The sequence below is a fragment of the Mus pahari genome, chromosome X (assembly GCF_900095145.1).
Source record: "Mus pahari chromosome X, PAHARI_EIJ_v1.1, whole genome shotgun sequence".
Classification (NCBI taxonomy): Eukaryota; Metazoa; Chordata; class Mammalia; order Rodentia; family Muridae; genus Mus; species Mus pahari.
The window spans coordinates 113019802-113039232 of NC_034613.1; the positions used below are offsets into that span (position 1 = coordinate 113019802).

The 19431-nt window shown below is 42.9% G+C and overlaps 2 protein-coding genes across 6 annotated transcripts in view; one reads left to right on the top strand and one right to left on the bottom strand.

Annotated features, from left to right (window-relative positions):
* Srpx2 (sushi repeat containing protein X-linked 2) overlaps nucleotides 1-2418 on the top strand; it is a 24857-nt gene extending 22439 nt beyond the window's left edge. For both annotated transcript variants that reach the window (XM_021188261.1, XM_021188264.1), the window contains 2 exons: nucleotides 762-883; nucleotides 1888-2418. In XM_021188261.1, the coding sequence (XP_021043920.1) occupies nucleotides 762-883; nucleotides 1888-2068 (303 nt within the window). In that variant the 3' untranslated portion in view covers nucleotides 2069-2418. The remainder of the gene's footprint in view (nucleotides 1-761; nucleotides 884-1887) is intronic.
* Nucleotides 2419-6840: 4422 nt separating this feature from the next.
* Sytl4 (synaptotagmin like 4) overlaps nucleotides 6841-19431 on the bottom strand; it is a 46217-nt gene continuing 33626 nt past the window's right edge. For 2 of the 4 annotated variants that reach the window (XM_021188033.1, XM_021188032.1), the window contains exons 13-14: nucleotides 18457-18618; nucleotides 6841-8489 (exon numbers count right to left, since the gene is read on the bottom strand). In XM_021188033.1, coding sequence (XP_021043692.1) covers nucleotides 8436-8489; nucleotides 18457-18618 — 216 coding nt within the window. In that variant the 3' untranslated portion in view covers nucleotides 6841-8435. Of the gene's footprint in view, nucleotides 8490-10987; nucleotides 11197-11906; nucleotides 12007-14349; nucleotides 14459-18456; nucleotides 18619-19431 lie in introns of all 4 variants that reach the window. The other 2 variants (XM_021188031.1, XM_029534185.1) reach the window with 2 other exon arrangements.

A 19431-nucleotide genomic window follows, 5' to 3' on the forward strand; every position in this document is an offset into this window, starting at 1 on the left:
AATAATAATAATAATAATAATAATAATAATAATAATAATAATAATAATAAAGAATAACCTACATGTGTGTTTCCAAGGAATTTCACTTGTATAATAAGTGCTGGGTAAATACTACATAATGCCTGGCATGCTTTCACACATATACAAGTAATTCTTACAAAAACCCCTATGATGTATGTGCTATTTTTCACCCCACTGAAGGCTTGAGGGAACTGAAACAGATTCGGTGGCTTGGCCAAGATCACTAGCTAATAAGTAGTAGGGTTGGGACTGAACCCAAGCTATCTCGCTCCAGGTTGGTACTGTCTATCACTATCAGTATCTAAGTGCTGTGATATCACAAAGGAAAGCAAGGAAGTTACATGGTGAATTTACCTGATAAATGGGACAGATAGGGAGGGAGGTAAAAGACTGATAATAATAATAATAATAATAATAATAATAATAATAATAATAATAATAGGCCAGACTACTAGGTGGCTGTCAAGAAGTGTTTCTCTTTTCTATTCCATGTTGTACAATATGTTTCAGACAGTTAAGTAGAAGAAAGGGAACACTTTTGCAAAGCCAGTACTTCAGGAATGAGCAGGAAGAGGTTGTACAGACCTCATAGTACTGTGATCACTTGATTATGAGATTGTGTGATCATTGAAGAAACCCTTCCTTTCCTATATTGCCTTAAGGGGGTTAGCCAAGCAGCCTAAGAATGTATTTAATGTTCTCTCTCTCTCTCTCTCTCTCTCTCTCTCTCTCTCTCCCAGCAATCCACCTGTGGACTTGACCTGCGGCATGTGACCATTATTGAGCTGGTGGGACAGCCACCTCAGGAGGTGGGGCGCATCCGGGAGCAACAACTATCAGCAGGCATCATTGAGGAGCTCAGGTGCAGGCTGCAAGACTGCAGGGCAGCGATGGGCAAGGCACTGATATAGGCCAATAGCAACCAAGAACAGGGCTGAGCCAGTAGATGTGAATTAGTGTCTTGGAGGCATTTCTTTTGTTTGAACTCTTATAGCTAAATCCGGACAGTGATTCTCAGTTCTAAAGGAACTAAACAGAGCCTTAAAGTACACATAACCAGGCTCTACCTCAAAGCCCAGATTTGGGCTTTCATAAAGGCACCTCAGGTGACTTTGAAGAGCCACAACTGAGAGAGACACAAAGGATTCCACGCCAGACTAGAATCACTAGGAAGCTTCGCATCCCATTGCCTATGAGTTTCTCAGTTTACTTCCAGTCTCCAAAGGAGAAAAAGGCATCTTTGGTGACTGAAATGTGAACCATATCTATCTGTCCCTCATGAAAGAGAAGGTTATAGGTAACGGGTGGTAGAAGTTGGCTTTCTCATTATCTATCCCTTATCAGCCTTACAATTCCCCCAGTTATGCTCAGGTCCAATAAAGGCATCAGTGTTCTCTGAGAAATAACACCTACCTCTAAGATTCAGTTTCAGTGGGGACAGAACAATTCAGGGCAGTCAAAAAGACGAGGAAATACTGAGGACAGAGACTTGAAGCTACAAATGGAAGAGTTTAGCACAATTTGCTAATCAGCCTTAGAGCTCCTAGGTGTAATGTGCATGCAAGTCATAGGTTCTCCAATTACATGCCTCCTGGAGCTGCTTCATGCAGGCTGCATGCAGTGTGCAATATTCTTGCTTCAAGTGGAAAACACAGTGAAGAAATAACAGGCGAGGGTTAGAAGGGAAAGCTAGGCACAAAAGGCTACCAGGACTAGGAATGCAGCAGAAAATAAGCAAAAAGGATTTGAGATGGGGTGGCAGGGGTGGAACAAGGAGGGACACAGCTATAAAAGAGCAGAGGAGAGTGATAGAGTCTTGTGGGACTTGGACCAAGGTCTCACTCATCTCTGGACTGCTCTGTCTAGGCAATTCCAGCGCCTCACTCGTTCCTACTTCAACATGGTGTTAATTGACAAGCAGGGTATTGACCGGGAACGCTACATGGAACCTGTCACCCCTGAGGAAATCTTCACATTCATCGATGACTACCTGCTGAGCAACCAGGAGCTGACAAGGAGAGTGGAGCAGAGGGACCTATGCGAGTGACCTTGAGGCAGGGTGTGGCTGAGGCACCTGTCCTAAGGAGCTTAAACTGAGGAGGAAATGTCCTCTCCCTACCCCCACCCCCATCCCACCCCACCCGCACTGTTGGGAGCAGCCCTCTGGTGGGGATGAGGTTTGCCAAATCTAGGCGAGTTCCAGGCAACATTTTAGGGCAGAATATTCATTTCCCTAAGCAAGTCTCCACTTCGGGCAGCACTGGAGAAGCCTATGAAGCTGAGGACATGTCCTAGGCCGTGAGTTGTAGACAGAAGGCCTTCTTCACCTGACTGGAGCCTCTGCCTAGACTCTTCCCAAAGTCTTTCAGATAAGTAAATACTAAATTCATTCCTTTACTGTGTTGTAAATGGTTCCTCTACCCTACGATAACAGCAGAGGGCAGCATTGCAACAGACAAGCAAAACACTGACCAAGTATAAATAGATTTCCCTCACAGTCAGTTATGTGAGGAACAGGAGAAGGGGGGCTAGGATCTACAAGACATTCTTGAAGCTGCTCGTCATTTCCCCTTCTAGGATGCTGGCCTTAAAAACAATGTTGCTTGAGCCATTTCTTCATCAAGGGTTAGAAAAACATTTTCTCCAGAGGGAGTTTGGGAAGCAACTTCTAGCCACAGCTGGGTGTTCCCTCCTAGATGTTCCAACTAGCTTGTGGGCAAGAACTTCTGATTACTGAGGTGTTTAGTACCCTGGTGATGGCCCTTCCTTAGAGGATTCTGCAGTCCGTGAACAACATTACCTCTAAGAATTGGGGAGATGGCTCTGCTGGTGAAAAGCTTGCTATCAAGCATTGAGACCTGAGTGATCCCCAGAATCCATGTAAAACAGCCAGATGTGGTGATGTGCACTTGGAATCCCAGCGGAGAGGTAGAGATAAACAGATCTGTGGGGATCACTGCTCAGCAAGCCAAGTCTAATGGTGAGTACCAAGTCATGTAAGAAACACAGTCTAAAAAAACCATGGTAAATGGCATAAAAAACATAACCTAAGACTGACCTATGATCTCTACACACAGGTACACATATGTGAATGTGCATGTACATACACACACACCACCACCACCACTGATATGTTAAAGTAGCGGCTGGTATCTGGACATACCACATCGGGCCAATGCAGTTCCACATGGAAGAGGTTTATTAGAGACAAAGAGAGGAAAGAGAGAAAGACAAAGGGGAAAAGAGGTGTTGAAGGTGGGAAGGGTCTGTCTTTTATTTAGGTTGTGATGTAACCTGTTTGCAGGTATGTGTGGGAAGCAGACTATGGGGAGGTATGTGGTTGTCATGGCAACAGGTGCCACCTATGTGTGACATTCCTGAGTTTGGAGCTGATAGGCAAAACTAGTCTTTTGATACCAACCAACCACCACTACCACATCACCAAACATAGCAGAAAAACAAAATAGATAACTTCATGCATTAAGTTCCTCGGATACCCACTTTTAGGAAAGGAGTACAGGTTGCTACAGTAGGTCAAGGTGAGGAACAAGGCCTGAAAGTAAACTGTGAGGTTGGCCTTTTGGGAAATGGAGCAACACACATATCCCTGCTCTCTGCCCTTCCTTCCTTCCTTCCTTCCTTCCTTCCTTCCTTCCTTCCTTCCTTCCTTCCTTCCTTCCTTCCTTCCTTTTTTTTCTTTCTTGCTTGCTTGCTTGGTTGCTTGCTCTCTCTTTCTTTCTCTTTCTCTCTCTCTCTCTTTCTTTCTTTCTTTCTTTCTTTCTTTCTTTCTTTCTTTCTTTCCTTTCTTTCTTTGCCATGCACCCTTTGTCCCCCACACCCCCCCCAGACACACACTCCCTGCCCTTGCATGCTGGCCATTAAAGCCAGGATCTTCTGAATGCCAAGCACTGCTGCTGGGAGCACTTCTGGTGTCACCCAGAGTCTTTCACAGTGTTTGAAACAAAACCTATTGCCCTTACTTCTGAGAACAGTCTTTTATACAGCAGTGGGAGCCACATGGTCAAGGTTCACACACCCCAGTCCTTCAGCTTTCTCCTGGGCATCCTTGAGCAACTAGAGACAGCAAACCGGCTGGCTGGGGAGGCTGAGATAACAATACTCTAGCATGTACTATGTGCCAGTTGTCATTGTGAAAACATTGTAAGCAAGGAAAAACTATTAAGTCAGAAGTCTTCATGAGAGTCCTAGGAGGTAGGTGCTGCTATTAGCTCCTATTTACTGGTGAAGGAATTGAAACACAGAGAGGCTAGGCAATGTGCTAAGACCCTAACAACAATTAAGTGGCAGTCAGGTATAAACCACAGCAACCAAGCTCCACTATGCCATGTGAGGGGAAAGAGCAAACTGAAAGGTTCTCAGCCCAGGACACATCCTCCTTAAAGCAGAGTGGTAAGACTTAAATCACAAGCCCATGCTTTACACACAGAATCAAAGAGAAGCAATTTTAACTGGGGTTTTAGTGGAAGTCTCCATTTTAAGAGACAAGGCAAGGAGTCAGCCAGTTGCCCAGCAGAGTAGAACATGAAAGAAATGGTCAAACCAAGAAGAGGGGGGGAAATGCCCTCCTCCATTGTCTCTTGAGAGAAACACTGGACCTTTGAAAGGCTAAAGACAAATCATAGGCAGAAGGGGAAATACAGTGAGTTCACATAGGAAATTTCTGCTCAGACAAAGGCAAAGATGGAGCCATGGGAAAGGTAAACCTTGTCTTTACACTAGTGCTTCAACTGGCAAGCCAGGACATTCGGGGCTATGGGTGTAGGGGAAGAGGCGGGGGAAGGGAGAGAGCCCACATCTGGCCAGAGTTCCTATGCTCTGGGAAGGCAGCCGCAGGAGGACTGCCAATGCTTTCCATGTGCCCCGGGTGGGCATCTGGCTGTGTGAAGCCATTGACACCACACAGCCGGTAGTGGACAAGGGGCAGCCCCTGGTACCAGGTTCTCAGTCTCTGGCATCCAATGCTGGATACAGCAAAGGAGTTGAAAACAGAATAGGGGCCCTGGGGCGGGAATAGGCCCAGGAGATAAGGGAAGAGGGCAGAGGGAGAGAGGTTCCCATAAAGGCAAGAGTCTTTAGTCTGGGCCTTGATGAACAGAGACAGTCTATGGTTTTAGAGCTTTATTGTAGAAAGGCAGGGGGAAAGAGAAAAGGTAGAAAGAGAGAGACCAGCCATGGCCAAGAAGAGAGAAGGGGGAAAAGAGAGAGAGAAGAAAGGCTAGAGAGTAAGAAAGAGAGAGGAAGAGGGAGTAAGAGAGTGAAAGGAGAGGATGAGGAGTGAGTGAGGTGGGGCTAAGCAGCCCCTCTTATGGTGGGCTGTTATCTTTACAGTTGCTAGGTAACTGGGAGGAGTCTAGCCTGAAGGTCAGAAGCTTGGAACANTGTGTATGTGACTACTAGCCACATGCTTCTCCTGTGGGGGCTGTGGGGGTGGTAACTTCAACAGGAGGCAGGGGTCCAGGAGACATGAGGGAACACCTTTCTGTCCCATGTAGGTGAAAATTATCACCACTGGGTTTCACCAGGGTTCACGACCTCAGCTCGACTGGAGACCAGGCCGTCTGTACATATCCCATAACCCCACAAGGACATGCTAGCAGATCAAAGGCCCAGAAGATAACACGGGGCCCAACTGCCTCCTACAGAAAGTGCCCAGCTGGGCCTGACCCTTGCATGGAAATGTGCCAAGCAAATAAACCTTAGAACAACTTTGAGGGGGGTTGTTTTGTTTCATTTTGAATAACCAAATCCTTCTTGACTTCCTTAGGTGGGTCACACCTTAACCTCCTTGGTGGTCCTTTAGAGATTATGATTTAAGAAATCCAAGTGGGGAAAAGAGACAGGAGTAGAGTCAGGGCCAGAGCCAGTCAGATTACAAGGGGGCTGGCACGACAAATGTCATTTAATTCCTTCCTATGGAGCTCCTTTTCCCCTTCCTTCCTCCTCCTGTTCTCTTCTCTGTCCCTCTCTCCCGTTTTGTTTATTGTTGTTTTGGTTTTTTTTTTTTTTTTTTTGCGACTCCCCTCTTTCCTCCTCCCTCTCTTCGACTCTCTCTTTCTCAAATACACACAGAAACACGAGCTGTGTTGTCACTGTGCTGGCTTGGCGATATCAAAAGCATTCTTTTTGGCCTCCTTTGTAAATCAATTCCATTTTCGCCATTGCATTTTGAAGACATGAGCCATCCTTTTCCTTAATGCTTTGTCCATAACATACATCCTTCTCGCCGGAGATAGACCTGAATTCAAAATCCAATACTGTCACACTACAAGGAGCTCGTGTCTCTTCAGCTGCAAGAAAAGGTTCCCTACTTCATAAGGTGTTGGAAAGAGTCAGGCAATATTATGGCAAACTTTGTGTAGAAGATGAATTTTGTGTTTGCACAGAGGTCCAGCATCACTTGAGCTAGAAACGGGGGACCTTATTTCAAATACAAGTTGTCTAGGAAAAATCTCAACCTCCCAGAGAAGCTGAATAACCTAGAAAGAAGTGCTGGTGGCATGAAGCTTGTCCACCCACACCTGTATCTCTGTCTTCTCCCTCCAGAGAAGAACAGTCTACAAAGGCCAGCTTCTTCTACTGGTACCCTAGAGGGAAAAGAGCAGTGCTGCTTTAAGATTCCAATAATATAAGACAAGGAATCTGGGCTCAGTGGAAGTATCAGGTAGCAGTGTGGGAAAAGGCAGATTTTCTTCCAGTATAGTGAGGTGCATTCGTTCCTCTACTTCTGATCTTCAAGCTGTGAGTGACAGTGACAACACCAAGTCAGGACATCAGAGACGAAAGCATCTGCAGAACTCCCAAATGTAAACACTCAGGTGAGAAAGCTTTATTGAAACACACATGCATATTAAAGTAGAATATCAAAGAACAAGTCTGAGCCGGGGCTCTCAGGTATGTTTCCATTACAGGATTAATCCATATTAAAGGGATCTTTGAAAAAACATTCTATGCAATTTACACCCATAATTTTAACCACGTTAGCTGCCTGCAATCCAGTGACCTTACAGGAATGTCAACTTGCAGCTGGATGTCACTGACAGGCATTTCTTCTCTGCTCCAGTCACCTTCCACATACACCTTTCTATAGACAGACTGCTATGAATGAAAAGTCCAGTTCCAAAGAATGAGTAGCAGGAAATGAAAGCTCACTAGAACAACGCACACTACTCCCATATTACACCCAGGTCAAGTTTAGGAAACAACCAAAGACAGGAACTGAAAGTCTATTGGGGAAAAAGTTAGAATAGCTGGGGAATTCCATCCACATTTTCATGGGGTGGTAATAGTCCCCAACCTGGGGGAGCACTGTGTCAGTTTACACAGTCTTTGGCTCTTGCAGCTGAAACAGAGGTATACAGACTATGTTCTATGTAGCAGCACACCCCAGACACAAACTTAGAGAAAGCGATAATACATGAGAGTGAACATGCCTCATTTTCCATGAGGGAAATAAGGATATCTCTCTCCAACAACTGCTGTAACAGTTTAAAACAGAGAACTCAGCACAGGCTTTGAAAAGCTTTATTCAGAGTCACTTGGACCTTGTGGGATCAGCTAGTAGGTCTCACGGGACATGTTAATGTCTCAGTGAAAAGGCCATTATCTAATTAAAGTGATTTTTCTACAGTGACTCCATTACAAGGGCTCCCCAAAGGTCTCAGAAGGAGCTGGGGAATTGTCATTGCATTTCAAAGAAAAACACTATACTCAAGCAAGGTGGAAATTGCTTAAAACAGGAAAAGTTAAAAGGCAAGTTCTAGAAGGGTATCAAGGTAGATGATGAGATAAAATACAAATTAGAGAGGAAGGACTGGTCGTTCACCCTTCTCCCATAGTCTAATAATATCTTGAACAACCAAACCTTGCTTCCAAGAGCTTTGGCCTTTGATCAGGCACACTTAGACCCACAAACTAGAACTAGTGCCAAAAGTAGCCACACTTCCAGCAAAAGTGTAAGCAAAGATAGCAAGATAGAAGGTAGAGAGTTGTTGTAATATGGTTTTTAAACTTAATTAAACCACATAAAGAGCCAACTATGGACTCAGAAAGTATACTAGACTATATATAAATAAAAACCATTTGAAAGGGCCCTTATTCTTGGGCTGCTTTAACAGAAGGAACAAGCCTGTGCCACACTTGCTAGCAAAATAAGATCTGTAGAAATACATGTTCACACACACACAAACACACACACACACACACAAACACACAATTAAATTAGAAATTTCTGCTTGTGGTTGCTTTGCTTTCTTTTGACTTGGACTGACCAGGGCTGCACCTGCAGATGAGGAGAGGAACTCATACACCCAGCTTCTGCTGGACCATTGAAGAGCGGAGCTGCAGAGTTCCTTCTGCCCAAGACCCTGGGTACTGTCGCATCTTCTGCCACAGGCTTACTTCTTCACCAGTCGAATCCATCCAGTCCACCACTTCGCCATGACTGATCCCTGAGGGAAAACACCAGAGGAGACTGAACAGAGTCCCACCACTGAACCCATCCGGGAGGATGGGTTATAAGGCAAAAGAATCCAACCTAGAAAAGACATGGGGGACAGCAAGCTGGCAAGCTGAGTCTACAAATACACGTGCTTCTGAGACAATGGGGAGAGTGCAGGTTGATGAAATGGGACTTGAAATGACATAATGTCAATAGAGACTTGCTTAGTGACCTTTTCAGAACTCTGGTGTCTGGCACCCCATACCAAAACTGCTACCTGTCTGTCATTGGTAACTTGACTTGATTTTCAAAAATACAGTTTCTTGCATATATTGTTAAGAAGGCAGTGGGCTAGTTAGTAACTGAAGTACTAGTCTATACATGGGTCCTTGACTTAACATTTTTAAAAAATTGAAAGCCTCCTCCTTTTTGTTATTACTGAGACAGGATTTCACACAGAAATCTTGGCTGGCCTTGAAGTTGTGGCATTCTCCCTGCCTCTGCCTGCCAAGTACTCAGATAATGGGCATGTACAGCCTCTAAATACTTTTTCTATAGCTGTAAATTCTAGGCCTACCGTTAGCATTATGTGTTCCTACTCCTATTCTATTGTACCATAATTCATTCATTCAGTGGACATTTCCTGATTGCCTACCTGATGCCTGTTTGGAGACACTTCGATGAGCACATAAAGAATGCCCCTGCCCTAGGCAGCTTACATGAGAATAGAAAACACAATCATTATAAAAACCCAAAGGAGGAAGTGATTTGGTATATTTGGAGAGCAGAGTAAAAGCTTTGGTGGTTGTAACACAATAATACAGGGAAATGATACAGAACAGATAAGAAAGGAAGAGTCAAGAACTTGGTAAAAATTTCTAAATGTGGAAGAAAGACACTGAAAAGTTTTAAACAGGGGACAGACATGAAGGTGCTTACATGTGTAAAAATATTGTAGATGCTTTGGTAGGTATTCATATACAAGTAGTATTCAAGGCCATAAGAAGCCAGCAGACATTTGATATGTAAATAAAGAAAATATCCAAGAAAAAAAGAAAAAAGTAATAAATAAGTCTTATATATTTATGACATATATAAAAAATGAATCCAGGGCTGGTGAGATGGCTCAGTGGGTAAGAGCACCCGACTGCTCTTCTGAAGGTCCGGAGTTCAAATCCCAGCAACCACATGGTGGCTCATAACCATCCGTAACAAGATCTGACGCCCTCTTCTGGAGTGTCTGAAGACAGCTACAGTGTACTTACATATAATAAATAAATAAATCTTAAAAAAAAAAAGACTTATTAAAAAAAAATGAATCCAACAGACAACTCCAACCAGAACTTCATGGAGCTAAGGATAACTATGAGTGTAGTCCAATACAAAATCATAACTAATTAAAGCAATGACTTTTTTTTAACTTTGTGATTCTTGATAACTCAATTGCACAGTTCTTGAGTATGAACGCTATATTTGAAAATGTCATGATGACACGATGTCAAAAGATTAGATGGGCTTGAACGAGACTAGAGAGAGAGAGAGAGAGAGAGAGAGAGAGAGAGAGAGAGAGAGAGAGAGAGCATCCAAGACCATCATTTAGAGTTTGAGTACAAAATGAAGAACCCATGAAGGAAATTTTGAAGTGATATTAGAATGGAGTCAAAGAGTGTCAAATAAAGCAAACATCGGCAGGCATTTCAGGACAAAGGAAGCAGGCTGCTCTATTGAGTAGTGCTTGGGAGTTCCAGTGAGATGATAACCTCACTTTGCATGAGTAATCACTCTTAAGAGTAGTAGACGCCATAACACAGTGGACCACAAACAGAAAGAAAGGCCAGGAAATAGAGGTCATTGTTTTTAGAGTGAGGGGGACATGTGGTCAATGGAAAATTTGCTCTTTATTTAATCAAATTAGGCCTGAGCACATTGGCTCTTGTCTAGATCTGAGCACTTGAGTGGTAGAGGTAAGAGGATCAGGAGCTCCAGGCTGATCTGGGCTAATGAGACTCCATCTCAAAACAAAGGAAGAAATGAACAGAAAGATTGGTGTCACCAGAGCATTCCCCTTCAATAGTCAAATCAAATGAAACTGATCATACAGAATAGACAGAAATTACAGAAGCAAAACCATTGAGAAGTAGGAGGTAATCTAAAATCCTAGGGGAGCAAGAATTTGCTGGCAAGGACCCTTCTCATTATAATAAGATAGAAAATAGAAATCACAAGTCAGGTGTTATGGTAGTTTTAGGCATTCTTTATAGGAGGAGGATGAATGAAGTTCCTGGCCTTCAGGGTCACCTTTCTATACATAGAACACTGTATGAGTTCTACCTTCCCTTAGGCCTAGCAGGTAGCAGGTGCTCAATAAGTACTTGTTGGATGTTTACATAAAGGAAGGAAATTTCTGTCAGAAAAGTTCTTTGTACATAGCTGTGGCTAAGAGCTGTGAAGAGTAAGAGAGACAAGCTTTTCAGACAAGTGATGATGGGATGGAGGAGAGAGTCTCACCGGTGCCAACACCCAGTCTGACCCCTCCCAGGAAGTCATTGCTGGCCAGGGGCTCCCGGTCCCATACAGTCAGTTCCAGGCACATGTGTTGTAGATCTTCCAGCCTCACACCATTGTAGACAAATGTATGGTTGTAGTGGGGATTCAGAGTCTTCTTCATCACAGGAGTTTTACGCTTACTGGCCTTGTTCCTCATGGGAAGGAGGTATCTGGCAGAGGGTGGGGAGTCATGAACACCTACTCAAACTGGCAATATGGTCACCTTACCCCTAGCACAAGCCTAGCCCAGGATGGTAAGCCAGCACCCAGGTCCAAGTACACAGAACCCTCCTTTGAATCTGCTGGGGCAGACTTCCCACTACTTCCACTAGATCATCTACTTCCTTTAACCTAAAGAGAAAAATGAAGACATTAGTCATGCTGTGGCCTATACTCCACCAAGGCTGAGTTTAAATATGTGGCTCCACTTTTCTCGTACAAGGTAAATGAAGCCATTACTCATATGTATGTTTAGTTAAGCATGACTTCTTAGGGAGCTGAAGTCAGTAAATGATCTCTAATGTAGAGGAAGGGTACAGTCCATAATAAAAATTATGGAGCTCACAGCCTTTCACCCTGAATCTAGACAGTTATGGGACATGGATTTTCATCCTAGGCCTACGGCAGAGGACTAGTATGAGAAAATCAGAGCAGAACTGTCTATCACCCTCCCCTGTGAAAGTGAACACAAGTTGAGGCCAAACTGATTTCAGACCAGTGCAAAGGTAGTGGTGGAGACCTTGCCATTACCTAATTTCAGAAAGCAAGCTGCTGAGGGTGGCAGGTGGAGGGCAGGATCTACAGAGAAAAATTAAACTGGGTTCCCCACGAACTTGCTTGTCTTATAACTGCTTGGTTTGATGCTGGCCCAGGGACTCACCCCTTGACAAAGCTGTCTGAAGTCCCTCCTGATTTGGCAGCCGTCAAGTTCTTGGCTTCTTTGATCCACACCTGGAGTTCTCCCCCTTCCCCACCTTTACCTGTAAGGGATGTTGGCCATTGCAAGTGAACCCCCATGCCACCAGCTGTATCCTGAACTTTAACTCTATAGCACGCTCTCCTCTTGCTTTGAGATCCTGCAAACTCCTTAACTGATTTGTGGCTGCATTCTTTGTTCCTACTTCAGTGCCCAGCATAAGCAGTAGGAACTCAACTAATAATACCAATAGAAACAAACATTCATTAAAAGCTTGCTATGAACCAACCACCACATTTATTCTCCAAATAGTCCTCCTATGATATATGCACTATGATTGTCCTTATTTCATACATGAATCGACTGAACCAAAAAGAAGCAGTTGCCTGTCATTTGCTAAGCAATTAAAGCAGGCAGGAAGTCCTCTGCTGAGTTTTCCACCTCACCCCTTACTGCACAGGACTCATCAGAACACCATCAATTTCCACCTCCACTCTCACCTACCATTGTGAATATGCTTTTTCCCAACTGATCCTTTGCCCTCAGTCTGAACACTTACTGATCTGTTTCTTTATTATTTTTTTTTAAAAAAGTTTTTCAAAGAAAACTTCCCTTCCTTCGATCTGATCCTTTCAAAACTGTTCTCTATGCCTTTCTTTTCTTTCACGATCACTAATTACCCTGGCAAAGAACTGACCGCGCTCATCACCTCTGCTTCTCTGCCTCATTCACCGAGCCGAGATTCTTGTGAAATCACATTCCATTAGTGCCTTCCAACCTAATTGTAGCTGCATCTTCTCAGACCTCATCTGGCCTGACTGCTTAGAGTGTGTGGGGAGTGCTGACAGCTCCTGCTCACCTCTTCTTCAAACTTTCTCCTGGCCTTTCAGTGTCCTGATGACCCTCTCCCTCTTTGACATTCTCCATCTCTTCATCCTTTTCAAATGTTGCTGTTCCCAAAGGTTCTGTCTTCGCTTCTTTTCTAGTCATTCTGCACACAGTCCTTGAGACCTACTGATTCCTCAAACCTACAGTGTACTTTCCTGAATATATATTATATGTGCATGTATGTATATATGTATATGATATATATGTGACACACACACTAATTTGGGCTTCTCATTGCCAGCAGATCAAGTTAAGCTCTTCATTAAAGGCCCTTTTCTTTTTTATTTGGCTCCAGACTCATTTCCAATCCCAGCTTTACTTATATACATACATACTCACATCATAACTCCAGCTCCACTATAACTGGTAACATATTCCTGATCACTGACCTACAACCCCACATTTACCAGGCCTATAGATTGAGCTCTTTTCTTTTCTTTTCTTTTCTTTTCTTTTCTTTTCTTTTTTCTTTTCTCTTTTCTCTTTTCTCTTTTCTCTTTTCTCTTTTCTCTTTTCTTTTCTTTTCTTTTCTTTAAGAAAAACAAGGTCTCATGTAACCTAGGTTAGCCTCAAATTCTCTATGTAGCTATGATCCCCTTCACCCCCTGATCCTCATAGCTCCACCACCCAAGTGCCAGTTTCTGAAGTGCTCATTGCATACAACAGAGACCTTTATGCCCGCTATGCAAGCACTCTATGAACTGAGCTGCATTCTCCATCTACTTTTTAAATAATTATTTTGTTTTCCTTTTTGTTTTAGCTAGTCAATATTTTTTGAGATGGGGGGGTCTCACTCTACAGTCAAGTCTGACCTGTAACCCTGTGCATAACCTATCCATCATAAAAAATCATAGTGATCCTCCTGCCTCAGCCCAAGTACTGGAATTCCAGGCATGTACCACCTTGGCCAACTACCAATCTCTTTAAGAACCTGTGCTCTCACTGTCCCTTCTCCCAAACACTGTTCCTCCTTTGTACCTTCCCTCATTTTGTGCCTGGTATAATCTCAAGGTCCAGTTTCAATATTACTTCCTCAGTAAAGCTCTCTCCATCACCCTCATAGGTGGGTGACCTGGGCACGTGATTACCACTCTTTAAAAGTTGTCCTCAGAGGACAAGTGCTATGTTTCTCTTATCTACATATCTACAGTCACCAGCACCATGCTGGCCATGTGGAGTGACTCAGCCTTGAACTTCCTACTTCACATGCCTCACTATTCCTCCCAAGCATCCTTCTCAGCCCACAAAGCTCCTGTTTTCTTCTGCCTCCTTAGTAGCTTGCCACAGATGGAACAAGACCAAATCACATGAACAGCCTAGAAATCATCTCAAAGCAATGCCAGCGCTATGCCACTTCCTTCCAGCTGAGAGACAGAAAGGATTCCTTAGGAAGAGACTCCAACCTAGAAGATCCAGGAAACATCTCATTCTTCCCTAGTCAACAGTGCCAGCACTAATCTCTCATAGACCCTATGTAGAAGCCTAAGAGCTGAATCCAGGGCCCCCAAAGAAAACTCACTCTTTTTCCGGTCACCTCCAACAGGGAGTTTGGAGGCTGGGATGTATTTCAATGAAACCACCAACTCGCCTTTGTGTGCTGGCAAACCAGGCGAGGACTCAGTACTGATCTGAAACATAGAGAAACCCAATAAGTGAAATCAGGGCTCTCAGGAAGCACTGGGACCTCACCCTGAGGATTATAAAGTTGTCCCCATAGGTGGGTATGGTGGTACATCTCTGCAATCCCAGCACTGGGAAGACTGAAGAAAAAGGACCATGAGTTAGAGGCCAGCCTCAAATACATAGGCAAACCCTATTACAAAAACAAAGGAAGAAAATAAATAGATACAATTACCCCCAAGAACAGGTTCATGGCACAAGACGATCCATCTTTTATGGTGAAATGCCACAGCAGCTATAATTTTCTTTGGCAGTCTCTTCAGGAGGAGATCCAGAAGAACCAGAGTGCACTACTGTGTACTCTGAGGATATGATTACCAGATTCCAAATGTTCCCAAAGGTATGCCAGCAAGATGGTCACACAAACTCACCAAGGAATCAATGATATTCGATTAAGAACCTTGCTACCAGCATTGTTAGCAAGAGCCAAGAAAGTGAAAGCAATTGAAGTGCCAGTGAACACGGGCCAGGTTAAAAGTGATTTTAATGCCTTCATGTGACATGTGGCATAAGGTTATCAGAAGGAACACAGGCTATGTCTGATAGCTGAAGTGCAAGCAAAGAAAGTCACTGCAGAAAAGAAACCATTCGGTTTTCCCCTCCTCAGTCATAGCTTAGACATGGCCTTCCCCTTGTAATCCAGCTAGTTAAACTAGAACCTGATGATTGCAGCCTATGTGTCAATTGCTCCTTGAAGTGTTTTTACTTCAAATCTCGGTTGAATAGAACACATAGTTATATACCCATAAAAATCTACCTTATACCCATTGAGTAAAATAAGTCTACATCTATGCTTTCATTTATATCTTAAAATATAATCTGAATTTATACTTTCTGGCAGAAGAATCTCATGAGGAAGAACAGACTGGGAAAAGCAAAGAGACGTTTTGCTACTTTATATCATCATTGATAGTGGCCTCCTTGCAGAAAAAGAGCCACATCAGCTTCTTAAAAGTAAAAAGTACTTTAAAATGAGAGGGAGCTTGTACAGGTTTTAGGGAGAGGTAAAAGTCTGCTACACAGATTTTAATACTTGACAGTTGCTTCTTTGCTTCAGTGCCAGGTATCAAGCCCAGGGCCTCAGACCTGCTAAGCCTATACTCTACCTCTGCATTATATCAGCCTGTCTTAAACATGTTTTCAGCTAACAACCCTCTATCGTTAGAATCTGTGTGCCCGAAGGACAGGAGTCAAGCTTACTTCTGTCCATCCCAGAAAGGCCAACACTTGGTACCAAGTTTTCATGGGTACCCCATGTTGACTGAATGGATATAACAGGAGTCCAGGACATAGAGCAGGTAGCTGTAGGAGGGGACTGTTTCCCTATGTTAGTTCACTGGCTGTCACTTTCCTTATGCCCCAGTTTCCCCCAGCACAAGCCTGCACAAATTAGAGGCTCCTTCACATTTCTTGAAGCTGAGCTAAGCTACATCCTCACCACTGAGCATGCTAATATTGGTAGGCTTAATCTATGTTTCAGCAGACACACTGCATATCCAGAATACAGATTAGTCTGTGGAGAAGGATTGTCAGCAAGAGAAAAGAAAATGGTTAACACGTGGACTGTTGGGAAGGGTGTCAAAAATAAAAAACAGAAACATTAACTGCAGATTATTTTAAGGTAAGAAGAAATGTATGATTTTTAAATTTTTAATTAAAAATATAGTTTTTAAAAACCTTAAGTTTAGGAAATAAACTTACATATTAAGTTTACATTTTACATTATTTGATAAAGTTTTAAATATAAGATATAAGAGGAAAACTTCAAGTTATTAAAAATTTTAAAGAGGAAGATAAGATAGTATTTTATTTCATAAGCTACATGATTTGTTAATTCCTAGACTGTTAACTTTAGTGAACTCTTGAAATTCAGAGTTTAGTATGATGGACTTCTTTCCATGGCACAATTTCAAAAATATTTCCAAAGAGCAAACACCTCCATTTTAATGAAAGACATGTTTTGGTGGCAATTCATGGTGCTTTCAGGTGACATTTTCACTACAATTATATAAACTCCAAGCCACAGGGAGAATGATTTTCATGCCAAATTGTTAAGAAATTCTAGGACTCTAATAGCATGTTTTACTTTGATAGCAATTGCCTTCCTGTTTCTATGGCTCTTTAAAGTAGACAAATGTAATGTCACTGAAGCTTTCTAGATATACTCTCCTGTGACTCAACTCTTTTGCCATGAGGACTTTCTCTGACAATTATTTTCCCCAAAGGAAGCCAAGATAGGAGGCAGGGTATGGCTCAGCAGGATAGCACTTGTTTAGTATATATGAAGCTCTGGATCGGATCACCAGTACTGAAAACAGAGGGAAAGATATATGACAGCAGTTTCCAAATATAACAATTGAAGTAGCCACTAGTAGGGATCAGGTAAATAAATTTATAATACAAAAAATGTAAGAGAATATTATATAACAAGTAAAATGAGATTAATCGGTAAATAATGGCAGAGTGATGCCTATAATAAATTGTTTATACATATATAATGTATGTATGTATATATGTGAACAAGGCTTATTCAATTCACTTGAGTTAAAAATAATACACTATGTATGTGTATGTATAGATGATAGGTAGATGGTAGATTAATATCTATGCTTCTTAATACAAAAATTCTAGAGCCATGCTTAAATATTTGCTAAGAGTAGCTATTTCTAAGTAATGAAACTGACTTTCGTTTTACATATTTTTTGTTGTTTTAATTTGGGACCATGTATGTATAGATCTTTTTGTACTTAATACAGGGCAAAAGTTTGAAAGATTAAAACAAAGAAAACTAAAAGACAATAATAAAATGGAAAGATAAAAGTATGTCTCTCTGGACCCCTGAGATCTCTAAAACACTGGACCACCAAACAGACAGCATTCACCAACTGATAGGAAGCCCCAAACACACATACAGCAGAGGACTTCCGGGTCTGTGTTTTTTCAGAGATGATGCACCTAACCCCCAAGAGACTGGAGGCCCCAGGGAGTTTAGAGGTCAGGTGGGGTGGGAGGTAGGAATGGAGATATCCTCGTAGAGACAGGGGTGTGGGGAGGAGGTATGGGATGTGGAACAGTTGGAGGGTGGACGGGGTGGGGAAATAAACTAGAGTGTAAAAATAAATAAATAAATTTCTCTTCCAGTTCCAAGAGGCAGCTCCTGTTCTGAATTTCTAGACCATCTTTGCAAAGGTCTATGTGCTGCGAATTGTTTGAAACATTCAAACTGTTATTACAACTTTTAAAAGGGTTTGTATTGGATTCATGGTGATAAACAAGAGGTTGCTGCCTAAAGTTTTCTGATATAGCTGTTTCATCTTAACCAGAATGGCAATATGCTATGAACTGGCCATTGTGTGCTACACACTAAAGCATACCCTGCATTGAGTCCCACAACAGGGAGTAGCACTGCTATATCATTTTGTTGAAGACAAAACTGAGGCTCCCGGAAGGTAGGTGAATTCACTAGGTTACTCGTAAGTCACAGAAGCAGAACTCTAGTCATGAGCTGTACTAAGCTTACCCATCATGATGGTGCCACCTTATTACACTGCCATCTGAGATGCTCTCTCTGTTTCCCTGGCCTGCATACAGAACCAAGAGGGCAGCCATTGCAAACCCATCAACTGTTGTGCCTTTCCCTTCTAAAGCAGGAACTTTGGCACAGAAAGGGGTGCAGATTAGGATATGCAAGGTTATATTTGAGAGGAAGTGCAAGTCAGGATGTCTGAATACATGCAGGCTCTGGACAGTGATGTGAGCTGTAGTGTTCTGCTTTGCCTGATTTACACAGAAGAAATTGCTCCTGCTAAACATAGAAAGGCCAGCAGGGTGCGATAGAATTCTACAGACAGCTCCATGCAAAGCTCCTTCCAATACAGACCAGCAGAGGCCACTGCAGACAATTCACCTGGGAAGCAAGCTGTGAAAGACCTTCAAAGCAGACTACCTTTCCATGTAAAGGGAGGCAGTGATCCAGCTTCTTATCCAGCTTCCAAGAGTCCATGTGGACCTCCGCCTCTCCAAGGAAAGTGTTTCTGCCAAAACGACCATGATGCCAAACGGAAAACTGCAAAGTCCTCTGAGCCAGAAGAGATTCCGAAATCTCATACTATGAGGGGGAAAGAAACATCCCAGGGTAGCCAGTTAGGAGTGATTCCTCAAAAATGAATTCTTCCAAAACCTAAACAACCTGTCCCCCTTGGTCTCTAGTTCCGTGTGTCAAATGGGTTTAGTTCCAAAGCACTTTGAATTGCTCCACTCAAAGCTTCAAATGCTCCTCTTTCCCTAGCCCTAACACTGTCCATAGGAAGCCAGAGAATATTAAGTTTTCCTTGAGTGGCTGAAAGGACCTGACAATACCCACAAACAAGTTCCAAGGAGACTCTTTATGTCACACCACTTTTAACTTTTTTTATGACATTTTGCTTATTTGTGTTAGTGTGCATGTGGGTGCATGAATGTCATATATGTATGTGTGGGCACGAGTATGTCATGGCATGAGTGTGGGGATTAGAGAAAGCTTACAGGAGTCAGATGTCACTTTCTACCATGTGGGGCACCTCGCCGGATCTCAAATAACTTCTTTTCTATTTTATGAGAATGTGTGCCTGCATATGTTCATGTGCAACACGTGATGTCCACCAAGGCCAGAATATGACATTGGATCACTGACACTGGAGTTACAGACAGCTGCGAGCCATCATGTGGGTACTGGGAATTCTCCTCTGTTCTCTTCCCCCAAGAGGTGAGGATATGAAGAGGTGAGGATATGAAGAGGTGAGGATATGAAGAGATGAGGATATGAAGAGGTGAGGATATGAAGAGGTGGTGAGGATATGAAGAGGTGAGGATATGAAGAGGTGAGGATATGAAGAGGTGAGGATATGAAGAGGTGAGGATATGAAGAGGTGAGGATATGAAG